Here is a 20,164-nt window from a genome sequence, read left to right as displayed (position 1 = left end):
AATGTAACAAACATAGAGATGTAACAAGTTGAAAGGAAAACAGGAAGTAAGACATCTGTGAAGGCTGAGGATGAGAATGGGATGAAAAAAATAAGGTAACGGTCACACAAATTATGTTACCTCACAGCCAGCCACTGTCGATCAACCAAAAGATGAACTTTATCAATACGAATGTTGTTAGCATAGTGGAATCGTTTTGGCAAGTCAGGCGTCAGATAAGGCTTGAAGTGCTGAGGGGATCTTTTGCACTGTCAAGAGGAAACAGCCCAGACCTGAGTTTTGCTCAGTATCAAAAATAAACCCATCATTCCAAATTATCACAAACATCTTAGTGACAGGAATGTAAGCACAAAGCACATTATTCACAGATAGCTTCTCGGATAACTATATACTATATACTTGGAAAACCAAGTATACATCATGTAGCTTAGTCTAGGATTTTAGCTGCAAGACTGAACATGTCTCTCATGCCATGTAAATGACCAGTGCTCAGCTGTTAGCTAAAGGCCTTGGCTTTTACATACACATTTACTGTGTTAATATAACTGTTGCAGTCGCAGGCATGCCATGAATGAGTTTGGCATTGAGAGCCTAATGACAACCATATGACATACTGCAAAGATTTAACTACATATGGCCATCAGGAGCCATTCCAGCTGGCTGCAAGCATCATGGCAATGTTTCAGAAGTGTTGCTCCTGATCAGAAATCCAGCACTGGGACAACACAGAACATATAAAATGCTGAGGAAGCTGGGTAAGCCAGAGAAGTGGATCTGTTTTACCACACAGGCAGTACAAACTATAGTGTGCTTGGAGTCAGATCTGACATCTTCACCTCTAAGAACTAGAATTGTATACTCTGCACAAAATTACATTAACATGTGAAATAAGAGTAAGTGTGCCTGGATAGTCATCAAAGCAGCATAGTGGAATCCAGGAATATGAAAAATAAGGTTTCATTGGGTTCGTTAGCCCAGGAGAGGAGGTCATTCTACAAAGACAGTTTAATTAAAGGGAAAAATAGAGGAAATCAACATATGACTTTATGTCTATTGATTAGCAATTAATATACAACACGCAAGTCCCTTCTCTGCCCAAACCCCTCATTCTAAGAACCTGAAAGGGTCAAAATACACTACTGGGACAAAATACACTATTTATGAACAGAAAAGGAAAGAGGAAGTGTCCGGATACCAGGCTATTCCTGTAAGGCAGAGATGTCACATGTCTGTAACTATTAGCATCTGCAGTTTCAGCTGGGGTTGAGAACATGCAAATTGTGCTATTCTCCTCACACTAAAGCTCTTTGATATGACAGGCTTCACATCATACAATGGGGTAGGTGATATAGCACTGAAAAAGCTCCTTCTGCTACTCCCAACCATTGATATCCTACTTCCGCATCTGCTTTGGACACTGGGGAATGAAGATGTGTTCTTAGGTATTCAGAATAAAAAAAAAAAAAATAAACGGGGAACATTCACTGACCTTTGGACTTCAGCGGCAGGCAAAAGCTGCATTCAATATTGCACAACTGAGTTGTTCAACAGGTTAAAGGAAGACCTCTAGTGGTGATTTATCAGAAATATACCCAGCTGATATGCCAGAATTTTTCCAAGCTGAGAGCATTTATTGTAAAAGTATCAGAATATCTGTCTACTGCTTGGACTAAGAACAGTCACAGAATAGAAAACAAACTGGCAGTGAAGGAAAGAAGGGAAAATTATGACAATATATACATAGAGAGCAAGAAGTTTAAATGTTTATCTCACTGTAAATTATAAATGCCAAGAAATACAAAAAGTAAACTTTCCTACAAGCATTTTACTTTGTATTAATGTACATCTTGAACACTAAAAAAAAAAAAAAAAAAAAAGGTATAATTATCCATCTAAAAACATATAAGGAAAAACATGCACTGTCACGTCTTATCACCTTTCAGTGAAAGAAATAGGCTTGGTCTTCCTTTGGTTTGCGCTGTTCTGAACTCCTTTGTTTGCACCCTTCAGAGCTCAGCTGTCACAGACTGTACCCACAAGGAGCAATAGTCTACATGGGAGACACAGTCAAGCTTGGACCTGCCCTGAAGTGCTACGTCCACACAGTATGGCAGAGACCCAAGCCGAACTATCAGTATGGGGCCCAGTGGTAGTGCAGCATACCTAAAAGAACTGCAAGTACTTAAATTATATATTATGAAAGATCCTAAAAGAGCCATACTGCCTCATGCTAAAGGTCCATCTTTCCTAGTACTCTGTTTCCAATGAGATCTCCAGAATTTCCAGAATCTGATGCTTAGAGAAAGTGTGTAACAAGTCAAGTGTTGAATGAACCTTCTTTCTTGTACCTTCTCAGTTTCCTCTAGGCTTCAGGGCTTTCTTAAGTCAAAGGTTGCTTGTGGATCATGTTTAATAGCCCTTACAGGCCTTTCCTCCATTAATTTGTCTAAAATCCCCCCTTCCTATTTTTATTTCCAGCCTTTACAACACCCTGTGGCAATGTGTTCTGCGATGTCATTTTCTGTTGTGTGGAAAAGTTGCTTTAACCTAGCCTGGGATCAGCACTTTTGGTCCAGAGCTAACAGATGCCTATTATCTAAAGCACCTCTGTGTTGCATTCTGTTCTGTAATAAGGATATACACTACTTTCTCCATGTGAAGTCAGCCACTTCTTCACTTTCAAAGTGAAGTACAGAAAACTCTTGTTCTGAACAGAGATCGCCCATAGCAAACCTTTGTGCACCATCTTTGAACAACTTCCAGGACTGTCTCCTATGTTACACTGGAGTCAGTACGCTATTTAAACTGGCACTATAGTCTCAGTTTTTCAGAAGCTGTGCCTATTGATCAGATAGTTATTAAGGGGAACTATGAGGAAAAATTATGAAAATATTTACTCACTGTGAGGTTTTTAACAATTCCTTCTGAGTCAACTGTTAAAAAGAAAAGATGAATTAACATACATTCAAACAACTGAAGGTCCAAAGCCTCGAGAAAAATTTCAACATGTTTTTTGCCTGTAAAATTGAATTTCTTTATTAGTCCATGAAGGTTATGGTAACCATAACCTTCCACGGGTAGGAATGTTATGTTTCCAAGGGTGACTGTCTGTAAATGTGTTAGCTTGTGGAAGTACCTAGCACTTTGGGTACATCAAGACAGACTGCAGAAAAATGCCATGGTGATGACTGCCTATACCTAAAGCTGACACATCATCAGAACCATATTTTCTTCTCCCACCTAACCTCTGTTTGAAGTATAACCTTTTTTTATATTGAACTGGACCTGGAGCACTTGTATTCCACTTCCAGCAGCAGTCACAGAAAAAAATCCAGTCTGGCTAAATACATTTAGATCTTCCACATTTTCAAAGAGTGACTTTAACCTTTCGACACTAGCTTTTTAAAAATCAAATCTGAGCACCTTACAGAAGGAAAATTCCTTCAGAAAAAGAAAGACCATTAGAGGAAATGAGTCAACAATTATACTGAGATTAAGACATATACAAAACATTATTATTCTCTCCTCTGCTTATTTCTTTTCTCCTGAGTTAGACTGTCTTCTACTTAAACCAATCAAAATCTGCTTTATGTTGTATAAATATTGTGCCTACAAATATAAATACAATTAAAAAAGATAAATAAGAAGTACAACGGGATCCCAGTTTTTATTTGAGATTTGCAAGAATTATGCCTTTTAGAATGTTTTATGAATTCTATAAACTCACTAAATAGAGCACTTCCATGGTTTTACCTCTCTCCATTCTTTTCCCTGATACAGAAAGTTTTGGGTTTTTTTTTTTTCAGTCTGGTAGCATGGTATCCTGAGTTGGAGCCAGCTCACATGGTTTCAACTTTGTGTTCTTCTGTGATACTAGCTAAAGGGTTCAACCAGGGCTTAGTTCCCATTGTGTGGAATTCAGATTCTGTAACTTTGTACACAGTTAGTCACTGCTTCAAAAAGGCTGACTCTGTCAATGTTGCACAAGAAATCTGTGAAGAGCAATGCACTTCACAAAAGACCTGAAGTTCCAGCTCAAAACAATAAAACCGTCTTTACTTCATCTTTCCACATGCCAAGAAAATGCAAATCAGAGTCTGCAACAAGCTCTTCTAACCTTCAATTTCATGTAAGGGGGTTCTTGTAAAAAAAACCCAGACAACTTCCATGGATGTTTAAGACAGGTTAAGTGAAACAGAAAGCTGTTCACTCTGCTGATTACTACTGATTATTCATTTTCCTTATTTATTTATTTATTTATGGTCCACACTTACAAGCAAAATAGTCCTTGGGAACATTTCTCGCTCGAATGCGAGCTGCAGGCCCAGCATATATGTAGAAATCAATCTGTTTGAAGTAATTAGTCATATATTCTAACTGTCTGCAGTAGGTCATCTCCATTCCTAAAGGACAATATAGAAAGAAGGGTTTTTTTATAAATAATGGCAAGGAAGATAAAGTGAATTACAAAACAGTTTAAAACTAGTAAGCACACATATTACAAACAGGAAGAAAACAATGACTGAGTAAAATTTAGATTGAAAAAATAACTATATATATTACCATGATCAGCTAAAACAATGAGGTTTACACATTTGTGCAGGTTTCTTTGTTTAAGTCCATCCATTAGCATCCCCAGTGCTTGATCTGCTACCTGTAAGGCTTTGATTACCTGTGGGATAAATCAGTTTCATTAGAATTTTTCTTTCTGATTTCAAGTTCTCACTTAAATGTAATCATCAAAGTCTGAAAAAAAAGTGAGCTTTTCTCTCAGATTCTTAATATTGCTTCTTTTCTTTTTCCATCACCACTAGACTACGTACGTGCAGAATTCCACTACTTTACTGCAGAATATGCAACTTAAAAAAGACCCACAATTAACTTTTTTCTACTACCTTAGAAAAATTGAGCTTTTAAATGTTTATTGAAAGAAAAAAATTAACACATTCAAATCAAATTTGTTCCTTCCTCCAAAATTGATATAAAATGCCAGATTTATAACATAAAATACATTTTTTGTTGTAGTATGAAAATGTCATTGTATTAACAACAAGCAATGTTTCAAAAATATTTACACACATGTATTACCTGTAAGACCAGTGTAGCATCCAAGAAGGCACCGTGCCCTTCTCTCATATACACAGTCCCTTTAAACTTCCTGCAGGAAACCACTGACCACCGCGGAAGTAATATGGAAGAAATGCAGCACAACCCACCCCGCAGCCCTTCGCAAAGGATGGCTCTTCCCTAGGTGGAGCAGGTGACTTACAGTCTTCCTCGAAGTCTGACAGTAAGGACGATACCTGACTGAGTCTGAGGACTCCACACCTGAGCGCTTGCACTCTTTTGTTCCCCTAACTGCTGCACTCTCTTGAATGTCTTGCGTGCATGGACGTTAAAGTTGGTTAAGTTCATAGTGCAGCACCATTTTTAGTGCAATTTAGTCTGAGAAAAACATGAAAACTACTTACACCACCACTAACTGGTCCAAATGAATGTCCAGAAGAATCTGGTTCTTCAATATATAAAGTGTAGAAATCAGGCCTTGAATTAGAAATAAATAAGAATGGAATATTATGAGAATTTGGAGACAGCATTTCAAAAGAACATTTTCATTACAAAAAAAATGAATGAAACTTAAAACAGAATTATAAATAACTTCTTTAACCCTTAACAAAAATCCATACAGCAAATGTAACAATTCAACTTCCTCTGAGTTTTGTAATTAATCAACATGGACTATTTGAAGTTACAATTTCAGAAACAGTATCCAGTGTCTTTAATCGATATCCAGAAATCACTCTGAAAAACTTCAAGATCTCAGACAGCAGAGCAAGCTGTTCATTTTTGAGATGTAAGTGGAACTACCACCTAAAAGACCTCTTCCTGATTAAGCAGTGAGGCTCTAGAGAGCATCTCCTAAATGCAAATATATTAGGAATTTGTTAACAAATTATTGTATAAAAGATTTCACTTGTTTACATGTCACAAAGTTGAGCACCACAATCAGTACTGACCTCTACTTTTCATTCTGAGTTACTGCTTGCAATTACTTTCAGGTATTTAACCTTTCTTGTGCAACATCTTTCATATAAAATCTTTCATCCATACACTTAGACTAGAAACTAAATGTTCCATGTTTCTTCTAGGCTATGCACCAAGAAAAAATACACAACAATAAAAGAAAACTTATACAACAGTACATCCCATTCAGCTATATGTTCAGTTTTTCATCTTTTGTGTCTACAGTCTTATCCTGAAAATGATTAGCTATACTTACAGAACAGAATTAAGTTCAGCAAATTATCATTTGATATGGTGAGAAAGATTCCATGTTTCACAAACACCAATAGAAATTTCAATTGCTAAGCCTTAAAATCTTTCTAAGCTATACTCTCACAAACCAGCTAGATATTACTAAGTGTTACCTCTCAGATTTGGTATAATCAAGCCACTTCAATATTCCTGAAATTCTCTGTTCATATGGAACTGAACTGAAAAAAAGAAACACAAATACACAAAAGATATGTAAACAAGGCAAGGCTTTTCTGATAAGTCATTCTAATTCCAAGATACAGAGAAAATGTCCACCCTCTAGTCATATAGTAAAGCCACAGATTTGGATTTTGAGAACGGTGCATCTTAACAAGGTACCAGTAATCAGTTTTATTATTCTCATTTTTGATTGATTGTAACTCACTTCTAATGGTAAATTAGACAGATTCTGATTTTGCAAACACTAACATGTGATGCTGGTGGGAGTACTCATATATTTATAAATAAATACATGCATGTGATGTTGGTGGGAGTATTCATATATTATAACTACATGCAAAAAATAGATTTCAAGTTTAGGACATAAACCTGAAGTACAAGTCAGAATAATTTTTATTCTTTCTAGCATGTATAAACCTTGGACTTCCATATTTTAAAACCAAGTAATGTCCCTAGCAAAATCTTTGTGAGGTCACGCTTTGTCTCCTAGGAGGAAATTCAGCTATTAATAGCTTTGCTTTTCCCTAAAGTCATGCACAAGCTTTATTTTAGTTACCTACGGTACTTGGGTGTTTTCTGAGTACCAATCCTACACATCACTGCAAAAACTTTTATATCTATAGAGACTGACAGTTACATATTTACTTTAGATTACCTTTGTAAATGTGAATAATCATGGGAGATTTACTGAAATCATCATGAAAATTTAGAAATAATTACTAGCATCAATGCCTTCCATAAGGAAAAAAAAATACTATGAAGTTAATTGCTATATTTTCACATGTGTAACCTGTAAATTAACTAAACAAAACATACAGAACTATGATTCAGCAGCAGTGTGCACATTATCACAAACACAAGCAAGAGGGAATTGATCTAGAGCCCCTCTTCCTTCAGTAGCTTCCCTCTCCAGTATCCTCTCTTCAATTAGTTTCTGCCTCCTAGAGTCTCTTGCCATGGCTTCCAAGTTTGTGTTCATTATGTTAGGGTATAGGTTATGTGAAGGCTTATTTGCAAGTACAAGTATTTTTAAAAATGCTATATAGTATGTGTAGATTTTATGTGTGGAAATACAGTAATCATTGGTATAGCTTAGCAGTGGCTACTAATCAGTTATAGGATGCTTTCTTAGTGGGAGATCAGTGGTTTGCAGTTGGCTGAAGCTTTCAAAACTGTCTAGGAGAGCAGAATATACAGTACCCTTTGACTTTCTCATTGTGAATCCCCTAAATGGTTTTGAAAATTTCAACTATTATTGGTAGTTCCATGTCAAAACCAGAACAATGTGACATGGCACTTATCTCTCAGACTGTTGTTTAAAGATCTTATATTTAATTTCCTTCAACTGTCATATGGCAATTTGAATTTTTTGCAGTAATTTACAGGAATTTACTACAAGCCCTATAAAAACTTACCCGTTGAATACATGGTACAACGTGGGGTATGTTCCATTAATTGGAACATCAGAGCCTGGCCAAAAGAAGGTGCCTGCTTTCAGATTTTGATACATTGCTGTCAGCCAGACCTATGGGTAAACATACAAACAAATGATTATATGGCATTCATACAGCTGGATGACCTCAGATCACCAAAGTAAAAATACATAATTGGATCAGAAATATGGACTGCAAGAATGCATTTCTCTTCCTTCTTTCACAGATCATACAGTTGCCTAATGACCATAGCTGATTTGAAGTTTGTTTTCTACATACATATTCTGAAGAAAAATTAGCATGGAAGCCAGGGTATTGCCATTTTTATTGGGTATTCTCAGCATAGAAAGAAATAATATAGGTATTTCCATAATTGGCAAGAGGTACAAGATCTTTTTTTCCTGTGGCAAATGCCAGTCGAATGGACCATGAAGATGCAAGAATGGTTTAAAGCTGTGTCAGGGGAGGTTCCAACTGGATATTAGGAAACATTTCTTTACAGAGAGGGTGCTCAGACACTAGAACAGACTTCCTACAATGCCCCAAGCCTGTCAGTGTTTAAGAGGCATTTGAATAATGCCCTTAATAACATTTGGTTAGTCCTGAATTGGTCAGGCAGATGGACTAGATGATCCTTGGACGTCCCTTCCAACTGAAATAGTCTATTCTATTCTAAGATATGTATTCTAGTTATATGACTTTATTATAAGGGGACATATTTCTATTCATCTTAAAAAGCACAGCAGTGGTTCTGTTACAAACCTGATGAAATCCTTCATGACACAATAGCACCAAACCCTAAGTACTTGAGTATACTGTAAACATGACTACACAGACATATACATATACACACACACATGTAAATAAATATATAAATGTATATTAAGTAGATATACTATATGCTACATGTGTATTTTTTACTGTTATTATAGCTTGATATTTCTAGTAAATGAATACTATTAATCATAACCATAGGTACAATCAGGGTGAGAGTTTTTTATGAAATGTGCCATATGTTATATATAAGTGTCAGTTTTGCTGGAAATCAAGCTCTTTGCTATTCTCTTCCTTGCTTTTATATGCCTGGACACTGTAAGTGTATTTGTAAATGGATATAATTTGGAAGTAGATTTTCAGATTTTATTTTGAGCTAGTTGTCAAAAGCCAAACAGAAAAATACCTCACAATAAAACCATATCAATCATATCAAAACCATATCAAAAATTTAGTGTGGCTTCCTGTGGCAAGAGATCCATTCCAATACTAGCCAAAATATTTAAGTCTTTTTAAATAACTGCCACATTTAACTGAAATTTTTAAGTCTCAGACTTAACATTTTAAGAGTTCTTCTACTTCCATAAAAAAGCAAACTGTTTTGTAGGCAGCCTATAATATGAAGTCTACGGGATATTTGGCATGTACTGCAAATATATCACACAGCTTTGCATTTTATTCTCTTTTTGTTTTGTTTTATAATTTGGCACACGAGACACTCTAGATGTAAAGCAATACCATGATGAGAAATAAACCTACTGGCTGCCCCTTCCACCATGAAGGTTTGAATTTTTCCGTCCCCGAAAGTGAGAAATGAGCATTCAAGTCTACATCATACATGCTGTTATCAATAATACCATGAGATTCTGGATACAATCCCTGCAAAATGAAAAGAAACAAAAAACCTCATTGAATCTTTAAATCAAATGGATCCTAAACTATGTTGCAATCCATGCTGTTACAGTGTTGCAATTATTTTTAGGGCTGTTTTATCACAGAAGCAGAACCTGCTTTCTTAACTCACACAGATCAGATTCCTGCCAATGAATTCAGTGTGCCTGTCAAGTTCCCTTGAGTTTCCCTATTTTCCCCCCCAGACCAGTTAAAACCTGATGTGCTATAGATGAAGTACCATATATGTCTGTGTGGCTGTATATCAGCTGCCAAATCCAGTCCTAACACACACTCTTATCAAAGGCTGTGTCCTCACCCATACCCATCCATACCCAATTAGGCTGACAAAGATCAGGAATAACCAGTTCACAGGTCAGAATCAGATAGCATACATATATAGCCACATAGATCATGCCTTCATGTACTGTCTCAGCATCTCTCTCTCTCTTTTACTCCTATAGTTTGAGTTCCCACATCCCACAAAAAGATTGGCACCACAAAATAATTTCTATGTCATCCAGATAATGAAAAGGAAAAATAGCAAATTCTCACTTACTGTGACAATAGTATAGTGGTTTGGAAAGGTTTTTGTGGGGTAAACAGCTCTCATGTATTTTGAATGTGTGCCACATGTTTCTGCAACAGATCATGGAATTAATATACATTTGCTTATAATTTTTTTTTAATTGAGAAATAACATTCTTAAAAACAAATAGAAAAAAATCACCACAGTCAGTTGCTGTGGTATTAGAAGGGAAACGTGACTCCAAATTAAGACACATACATTCTGTGTCTCCTTGTGAGCTAGGCCTAGTGTCCCACTGCAGTCAATGGACCCTGGACACCCATTTCAGCTGCCTACGGCCATCTGAGACATCTTTAATGCCTGGCTTTAAGATGCTGCTCCTACATCCTGTCTGCCAACCCAAATGAGTGTCTCAGATACTTCTGAGATCCAAAATGGCACTAGATGTATACGTTACACAATGAGACTGAAGTTTCAAGTCAGCCCAGGCAAGATATTCTGCAGAGCTGTCTGATGACCAGATGCATGGGAAGGACTCAGTTGCTTAAGCACTGGAGTTGGGTGTCATTTGAGATACCCTCAGATATCCATGACACCTGCATGAAAGTTGGCAGTTTTGACACAAGATGTGTGTGTCCTCCTGACACAGCTGCTGAAGGCTACCTAGGATATGCCACAGCACTCTAAAGTATACTAGAAACATAGGTTAAGGCAACAATTTGTCTAGTGGCACCCTCTGTCTGTTGGTTGACTTGCTCTCTAGGCTCTTGCATTGCACTGTATAGACTGTACTAACCATAAACACACTGACTATGAATAAGCATGTAGATATCTCACATGCAGACACCTCCAAGAACATATCTAAATGTAGGTGTCCTGCTCTGGAGTGAATCCCACCCCTACCTTTCTCTCCAAACATTGCAGCACTTTTCAGCAATCTAAGGCACTTAACACTCCTGAACATCTATAATAGCTAAATACACTCTAGTATCCAGCTTAGTGGGAAGACTGAAGATGCCTTAATGTCATTTTGTAATCTAAGTCATGTGGAGAAACAGTTCTGTATTAAGCTGTATCCAGACTATTTGATTCACACTTTATTCTTTGATGTACAGTGTTTCAGTCAAAGAACAGAAACTGATTTTAACTAAGCAACGTCAACTAAAAAATGAAAGTCTGAAATTATTCTACAAAACTGTTCCAGTGTGGTACAGAAAAAAAGACTTAAAGAGTGTTTAAAGAAGGGCTGAATAATTGACAAATACATAAGAAAATCAGCATAATGCTTTATGGATTTCTCCTGAACAGTAAAGAAGCTACATTCATAGTGTACATATTCTATAACAACTAGCTTGATTAGCTCTACTGAAAATCCTAGGTTAATGGAATTAATAGAGAGGAAATATTTTATACTACAAATCAGCATTACATTTTTTCTTTTGCAAAGAAAGGAATTTCCCTTTCCATTATAGATTTCTGAGAAGTATAAGCATGAATGTGCATAAGCCATTGTTAAAATTGACCACAAATATGAGTAATGCTGAATTAGGTCTGTTCTTGTTTAAAAGTTCGTGGAAACACATACGTAGCATGGTTTTCATGCCTTTTGAGAATTTGGCATTTCAGTTTCACCTATTTCAAAAGACTGGAACTGAACACTGACTTCTGCATGCGTGATTACTGACTCAAGTTCCTTTCAAAATCAGAATGATGTCAGAGAATAAAATATTTGCCCAGGAAGTCAGGTTTGCATACTGCTTCAAGTTCAGGCTTCAGGATACCCTCATTATCCACAAACAAGATTGTTAACTATTCAGTAAAATGTAGTATTTTGCAACATTCATATGAAGTTTTCACATAAGCACAATAGAAACAGAATATGATATATTCAGAACAGATACAAACACTGTTAATTTAGACTATTACTGTTGAGAAGAAGTTAATAAATATGCAGACATTTTGTCCAGGTACAACATATCTTGAGATCCGAGCTCTAAAATATCCAGGAAATTTTAATGAAGTGCATGCTAATGGGTCCCACTTTTTACAGCCCTTTACAGCACAAGCTAAAAATCTTCAACTTACTCTTTCTCCCAATATTCAGAAATATTGGGAAACTGTTACTTGAACCTTACTGCAATCATATCAATATATTAAATTACACCAATATGTAAATTACATTGCATTTAAGTCTAATATAATAATAGTCACTGACATACTTTAAAATATGCAACTTTTAATATCTTAAAATATCTGACTTGGAAAAGTGCATCTTTGAGGAAAATTTCCCAATAACCCAATGCATTTTCTCTTTGTATTATACTTTAATGATGATCTCCTTATCAGCTAGAATTTTCCAATGGAGTACAGAGAATACAGGAAATCCTTCTCTGAAACTTTTTTTCAGTCTTAAACTGTATTTGAATGTATATTTCAAACAATTTGTTTAATAAAAACTGTTGACCATTATTAGAGGCCTTGTTAAAAGAAGTCATGTTTGCTGTGCACTCAAATACAAGAATTAATGTAGAACATATAATAATGAAAATACACAACTGATGAGGGAGACCTGATTTGTGATTTTCTTATTGCTGAGCAACACATATGCATGACAGCAGCAAAAGGGACTGGAGAGGTTGCATGTAGACTTTTAAAGAACATACTCAAAGCACTCTTAGTAACTTACTGAGTTTTTCAATATTTGGCAGCAAAGAACTCCAAGTTTGCAAGTATTCTGCTCTAAACCCATCCATTGAGAAAAGGATAAGTGGTGGCAGATCAAACCTACAAGAAAATGAGAGTCTGTCATCATAAAGGAGTTTGAAGAGTTGGTGACTTGTTAAGATCTTTAACAATATAAATTCTACTTTTAAAAGCAGGATCCAGAATTTCCATTTACTTCCCAGAATTAATATCACAGTATGAGGTAATAGTTTAATTCTGAGAGGAAATACACAATCCTGAAAAAAAACACTGGAGGAATAAAACACAAGCTATTCAGCATATACAGAATCTAGAAAAAGAAATTGGGTTTTGTTAATGTTTTATTACAAATACAAATAAATACAAACGCTGCAGGCTAGCACCCACATACAAACCCAGAGTATAGAACAGCCAAAGTACCTCTGTACATAGTAATGGGTTAAATTCTGTCTCTCGTCTCATAATGCATCTTAAAAAATCTTTCAGGGCAGCTGCACAAGGACTGTAAAAGTACAGCAGTCACCCAGCAAGCAGTTAGGGTCAATTGGCCTCAGTGCTGAGAAACGTAACATCTTTGCAATGCCAGGTTTGTGCTAACCCCCTTACCTTACCACATTTCCTCTGTGAAGACATCACTAAGCAGTCCATGTTCTTTGTGGTTTACATCTTTCAAGTTTCCCAGCTCTCATGGAGCTGGAGAACACTTCTTCACCTCAAGGCCCCTGACAACTGAACTCAATGCTACAAAAGGAATGCAGCATCTGCTAATGTGCTTAGGGTAAGACTTCATGTAAAGAAACAAGGATAAAAGCCTCAGATCTGAGTTCAGACAGTAGGTATGATAAAACAGGCACAAACTGCAGCTGATCTCTAGAACAGTGTTTAAATTCTTGCTATGAAAATTCTAACTAGGAGGTGCTAGCTGTGAAAATAAACTTCTAAGTTACTAAACATGCTTTCTCTTAACCAATCTAAAAGGACTCATGAGGAAAAAATTCATTAGCAGTTATAAAGTGCTGGTGCTATAGCACCTTTTTTCATAGCTCCAAGTGACAAATCAGTAGGATCAAGTCATCTAGTTCTGCAAACGCAGTCTTCTTATTAACCATCATTATACATTCCACAGTCTCCTTAGAAACATATAAAGAAACATAAAAATTGTAAACACACAATTAAATTTAAAATGTAGTTTGAAGTAGGCTTCACTACACGTCGTATCTAAAAAAACCCAACTATTTATAATTTATAGGAATGGTTCACTACATAAGCCTGGAAAATATTGTGGGAAAAAATTATTGATAAAATGCAGTTACTGATAACTGACTCCAAACCATTTTTTTTGAGTAATGTTTTGAGTAATAACTACTAAAAAAAAAAGTCATATATTCACATCAGGTGGTAATCACTATCCCAGTTTGTTTCTCATTCACAGTAGTCTTTCCAAAACACAGAAGTACACTGGCATCAACAGTTTGTATAAAAACAGTTTGTATAAAACAGCTTCCTGATTTGAATCCAAAATTACATGGACCTTTATATAGCAACACTGTTTACAGCACTTAAAGAAGCCTTCCTCCACTAGTTTCCAAGCTTTAGCTTACGAAACAGTGTTAACTCAGCAAGTTGTTAACCTAAAAAGTATGCTTTTATACCTATGTTGGGAGATGCATCCAGGGACCCATGAAAAAGCCACAATACTAAAGGTATTATTGTTATAATTAAACTAAATTGGCAGTAAAATAGAATAATAACGTCACAAATACCATAAATGAACCAGAAAAGAATCCATTTTTCTTTGTGAACAACTTCTAAACTGTGTTTCTGCCTAGCCTCTACCTATGATTCTGCAATACTGCACAAGTAGCAACTTATCTACAGGTGGACATCAGTATCACTGTGTTTCAGTGTTTGTAGATATATATAAGCTACTTTCATAGCTTCCTTTTTAACACACCTTTCTTCCCACAGATAATTCAAGTAAAAAACCCCTGTTACTTAGATAAAGAATTGCAGTCACAGATTCTAATAGTTACTACAGCTTGCATAAGGTGATTTATCTGAATTATCACAGATGCAACATGGTAACATAAAATGGACTATGAACAATTCATGATGCATGAACCTTGAGATAACTCTTAACAATTTTTCCAGGTCTTTGCAAACAGACTTTCAATATGGATTTGAACTCCTGTTCTCTGCTCTATACTGTAAATGATGAATGAATGTGCATCAAAATGACAAAGCTTTGAGAAAGCAAAAACATTGCTAGCCACAAACTGCTTCTATAGAATATTCCTCAGGGCAGGAACCTTATTCTCAGTAAATATGAAAAGCTCATGAAGACCTGCTTCAGGCCACTGGAGTATTTCTGACCATCACAATGATTTTGTTTGCTAAGAAGACAAAATTATTTTATCCTACCCAGCTGGACACTGAGGAGTTTCAAGTGATATACATGGTTCTTCTACCCAAGGTATTTCACCTATAAGGACAGAAGAAAATACTGAGTCAACGTTAAAAAACCCCACACAAACAACAAAGAATTTTCCCGGTTGATCTTTTTAGAGCTCTTCTTGGTACTTTTCCTGCTTTAATACAGAATTATAGAAATGTAGGGCTAAAGATATCTGTAGAAATCATTTATTGCAACCTATTAGGCCCTCAAACACTGAAAGGGCTAATGTTTACAATTGTAAGTTAAAAACAAAACACATATACTACACAGACAAGCAAACAAACAAAACAGAGAAGAAATCACTATGAAAGATTAGCCTAAGTTTTATCTGGTTTTAAATAGAAAACATTTAAGTTGTGTCCTGTCCACACTGGATTACTGCCTTCTTTGTTTGCAGATACCACTTACACATTCAGAGATGATTGCCAGGGCTCCCTTTAGCCTTTTTTTTTTTTTTTTTTTTTTTGTAAAGAGGCCAAACTCCTTTAATCTTTCCTTGTTGACCATGCTTTCCAACTTTCAAGTAATCCTTTCTGTTCTCCTTTGAATATTCTCCACCTGCTTCACAGCTATACTTATTTATGATAATGTTTGCCCATCTCTTTGGAAGAAATAAGGGAGATCAATAAGAGAAGAAAGAAGGAAAACACCCAAAAAGGAAAAAATATGAAGAAAAGAGAAGAAGCAGTGGCTGCTGAAGTTTTCAGTTCACCACAGAAAGCTTCCCTCCCAGCAAGCAGCCAAAGGCAGGGATATACAGTGACCTTTACTACGTCAGCTCAATCAATTTAGCAGCCAGTCAAACTCCTGCTTTTAGCTTTAATTTGCATTTAAGTGACAAATATAATTTTGCGAGAGTTGCCTTAAATCTCTGCCACCTCACAATATAAAGGAATCCTGATGACTGATACCATTTTTTATGCCACGGTATACTCCTTAGGTATCATTCTTGTATTCTAATTTTACCAGTGCTATTCTTCATGTGTATGAAACAATCAGCTGTGAACAAAGATATTCCTAAATATGTAAAACATAAGGAACCCAAGCTGAAAATTAATTTCTAATAAAAAGGATGGGAAAGTTTAAATTAGGGTTGATTACTACAATATGTACTTTGGATTGCATGAAGTTTAAAGCAGAAAACATGTCTCCATCTATTTTTGAAAAAAAAAAAAAGAAAATAAACAAGCCCAAACCCCCACATTTGGTATACTGCTGCAATAATCAAAACATTCTGTCTTTCTTAAGAATGACACACATTCACATTGTTCTCCAGAAATCATCTTTTTCCCAGTAAAAATACCAAAAGCTTCACCTCAAAACACCTTCATTTTCCAAAATGTCACTGCAAGACTCTAATCTTGAGAAACAAATGCATCTACCTTTATATTTGACATGTTTGCCCATCTATTTATTTCACAGGACAATTTATATATAAATCTTTTTGACTTTTGATTTACCTTTGCAAACACTGTTGTAGTTTACACAGCAGTCTTTTTTCTGCAAGCAGTCATCAGAACAAGAACAGTAACTTCCAGGTATCCGTGTCTCACCACAACGGAAATTAGTGCACCTCCAAGATCGGGCTGAAAATTGGAAGAAAAAAGATTGTGATTCAGTTCACAGAACCTTATGTAAACTCCTTTGTGTGGAAATACCCCAAATGGGTAAAGAAAAAAAAAAGTTTTTGTTAAACTATAATTTACACATTCTGCCTGAGTTGCTTTAGAACTTTTGTCTGAAGGGAAAACTCAAGATTTCATTTAAAACATAAGCCTATTTCTACGGCTATTGAATGTTAACAGAGCATAGAATAGCTTATTTTACAAGGGTGTCCCCAGAGTCACCCTGTTCAATGCCTTCCACTCTTCCAGGAAGATCTAAAAAAAAATAATCAAACCCATATTTCTCCTACAGAAGAGAAAGAGAAGGAAACTGATCTGTTTCCTGCTCTTGTACGTGATTCCCTGCAGACAGCAAAAAAAGAGATGTAAGGGCTGAAGCGGGCAGAAAAAGCGATAAGGATGAAAAAACATCCAAGCAGCTGCTGGGAGAGCAGAGAGAGTAACTGAAGAGGAGTCTGGCCTCGATGCAGAGCCAGGCCGGTCCCCTGGAGAGGAGTGCACTCCTCCAACCCCAGGCCCCACTGAGCGCTGCATGAGGCTGGAGAGTGCACCTGACCGGGAAACACCCGTTCATTTTTAAAAGTGTAAGAGATGCCAGCACAGTGGCATTGTTTCGGGGCCCCTGTCAAAGGTAACCTACAATTTCCACTCACACTAATCCACAGCTTTATCTGGACCATGAAATCTGCACTGCAAATGCTTTGGTAATCTACGAGGAACAAAAATACAGGGATCTGATTTGAGAAAGACACAGGAAGATTTCGTGTCCTGCCAGGTCACCAAGTTATGGCCCTCTAGCCATCTGAGTGTAGACAACTTGAGACCGCCACGTCCTTCCCTCCATGAGAAAGCGGGACGTAACTTCCGTATATCTGTGTAAATACAGTAATTTAGCATTTTCCTATTACTATCACTTGAAAAAACAAACCCACAATAAAATGGAAACCAGTGAGCACTGCCTGTAAGGGAACATACTTGGCTCCACGCAGGTGTCCTCATAGTCCCAGCAGCAGTCCCGGCGCTCCTTGCAGCTGCTGTCGCACCGGCAGCCAGGCACCTCATTCCTGTACAGCTCATTGCACTTGTGTCTGCAGCTGACTGTAGGGAGAAGGCAGCAAGAGAGCTTGGATAACCCTGTCCCAGACAGGTCAGTTAAATGAATCACGGACACAGCCTGCAGGGAGAAATATGCTGAATAATTTCCCAAATCCATTTCCCTAGTCATTTTCCCATGCGGTCACTAGCATATTGGGTGAGGAAGGTGAAACAAAAGCTGTAGGAAGTCCTCTGGACATTGAAGGTCCTGGTGGCTGTTTGGGCCATGCTTGCCCAGAGCCTGTGGCAGGGCTGTTTCTGCAGCAGGTCTCCCCAGGACCAGTGGCATGGGAGGCAATGCCTGGGTGTCCCATCCTCCCAGAATGAGGAGGGGGAAACTGGCATCTCCCCTGCTCATTTCTGGGTCCAGGATGCAAGATGAAGAGTGACTCCCACTTTGGACATTCCCAAATGTACCTGCCAGGGAGCTGCATGAGACAGGGGCTCCCTCAGGGCTGGACACCCAGAGCCAAGGGGCCTCTCCAGGGGTGGCTGGGCAGGGCCTGGCAGCCAGGGCCCATCCCACTGCCCCAGCCAGGAGCAGGGCAGCCAGGGGGACATGGGGGCAGCCCCACTCCAGGAACCGGGCACCTCGTGGGGACAGGGGCAGGCCAAGGCCAGGCTGCTGGTCTGTGGGTGGTCCTGGCTCAGCAGGACCTATGGCCAGGCAGGGCAGGGCTGTGGGGACCTGGAGACCAGCCCTGCTGCGGTATTGCTGGGACAGGGGCTGATGGCCCCGTGGGGATGAAATGAGGTCCTGGGCCATGGGCAGGGTGGGGGCAGCCCTGTGGGGCTGAGCAGGGCCCATAAAGCTTATTAGTGCACTCAGAACTCAGACCATACCTCTCCTACTTAATCATTACAACGTCCCTTAAAAATGTGCAGGTTTGGTTGTTTTGGTCGAAAGAAAGAACAGGGTCCAAATGAGGGGGTCGCGTGTTGGAAATGGAGATATGTATTTCCTCACCACAGCTCTAACACCTTCGCGCAAGGCAAAGGGAGAACTCTGGCTGTCCTGAGGACACTCGAGGACAACCCCAGATCTCCAGACATCACCCACTGCTTCACACTAGCCTCCACAAGGACAAGCCTTGTGTCTGCATTCTCTGTACTGCAGAAATACTGTGTGAACCACTCTGAGCACCTACATTTCCAGCTTTCTTGTCTACTCACACTGTTAGACAAATAGGTATAACTACTCAGATTTGTTGGTGCAATTCTATTATAGTTGCCAAAAGGTTCATGTTTTTGCAGGGTGCACTGCCTACAAAATTTGGGCTTTAATATCCACTGTGTAGAAACAATCTAGAGCTAAAATGTAGAAAGTTTTCATGCTGTACCTTGCGCTTTACGTGCTTCCATCAACAACTATTGTTCAATGCAAGAAAGCTTTGCAAATAATTAGAATAACAAACTATATATGTAATGAACATAAATGGATCTGTCAAAAGTAGAGATTGAAAGAAATAATTGAGTGTTAAGTGTTTTATGACTGGAGTCTGTTCTGTCAAGAAAGAGCTACAATTTTTCATGTACATAAACAAGTGTACATAAGTGCAAACAGTTTTTCTGTGCTTTTTTGGCTGAAGTTTAGAGTATTTAATTTAATTTTTCCTCTATCCATTGGCTTTTGAAGAACTCAGAGTTGTTCAAATGGTCTGCCTGATCTAAAATGATATAGAATGGCGAGTCTAAGTCAGAAAAAATATAAATATAAAAATATAAACCTTTTCCTCTGTCTGTACTGAAACTGTTCATACCCCTCATAAATTGTAACCCGTGCTTCTAATTTCTTTACAATATTTACATAACTGTGAGAGGTCAGGAATTTAGTATTTCATTAACTTTTATTTGAAGTAGTCAGTACAATTACAGGAGCTATGAGGAAATTTACCTTGAGTATATAAACAGAACCAATTGTGCTATCACCAAATGCAAACTCTGCTAATTTTTAAACATACAGAATGCCAGGTCCTCCTGACTCCTTTCCAGGACTGTTCTCCTGAGACTGCAAGCCCCCAACACCCATGTCGACCGTAACTCGTTTTGCTCCTGAACAGCAACAGTCTTTCCCACTGCCCTCATAACAAATGGAACTGTGTGCACCACCACTCAGGGCTGAGGCTTCACCTCCCACTCTGCAGTGTAATACCATGTGTTGCTA

At 37.7% G+C, this 20,164-nt stretch overlaps 1 protein-coding gene across 1 annotated transcript in view; it reads right to left on the bottom strand.

The window, feature by feature from the left end:
* The window catches only part of ENPP3 (ectonucleotide pyrophosphatase/phosphodiesterase 3), a 42,981-nt gene that overhangs the window by 17,939 nt on the left and 4,878 nt on the right, over positions 1-20,164 (bottom strand). The window contains exons 3-15 of the mRNA XM_074862528.1: positions 17,881-18,003; positions 16,741-16,866; positions 15,247-15,307; positions 12,809-12,906; positions 10,153-10,232; positions 9,462-9,581; positions 7,911-8,020; positions 6,429-6,494; positions 5,472-5,544; positions 4,564-4,672; positions 4,275-4,403; positions 2,902-2,933; positions 121-248 (exon numbers count right to left, since the gene is read on the bottom strand). Of these exons, the coding sequence (XP_074718629.1) occupies positions 121-248; positions 2,902-2,933; positions 4,275-4,403; positions 4,564-4,672; positions 5,472-5,544; positions 6,429-6,494; positions 7,911-8,020; positions 9,462-9,581; positions 10,153-10,232; positions 12,809-12,906; positions 15,247-15,307; positions 16,741-16,866; positions 17,881-18,003 (1,255 nt within the window). The remainder of the gene's footprint in view (positions 1-120; positions 249-2,901; positions 2,934-4,274; positions 4,404-4,563; positions 4,673-5,471; positions 5,545-6,428; positions 6,495-7,910; positions 8,021-9,461; positions 9,582-10,152; positions 10,233-12,808; positions 12,907-15,246; positions 15,308-16,740; positions 16,867-17,880; positions 18,004-20,164) is intronic.

This window comes from Strix uralensis, chromosome 3, assembly GCF_047716275.1.
Source record: "Strix uralensis isolate ZFMK-TIS-50842 chromosome 3, bStrUra1, whole genome shotgun sequence".
Lineage (NCBI taxonomy): Eukaryota > Metazoa > Chordata > Aves > Strigiformes > Strigidae > Strix > Strix uralensis.
This window is presented reverse-complemented; position numbering and strand designations above follow the sequence as displayed.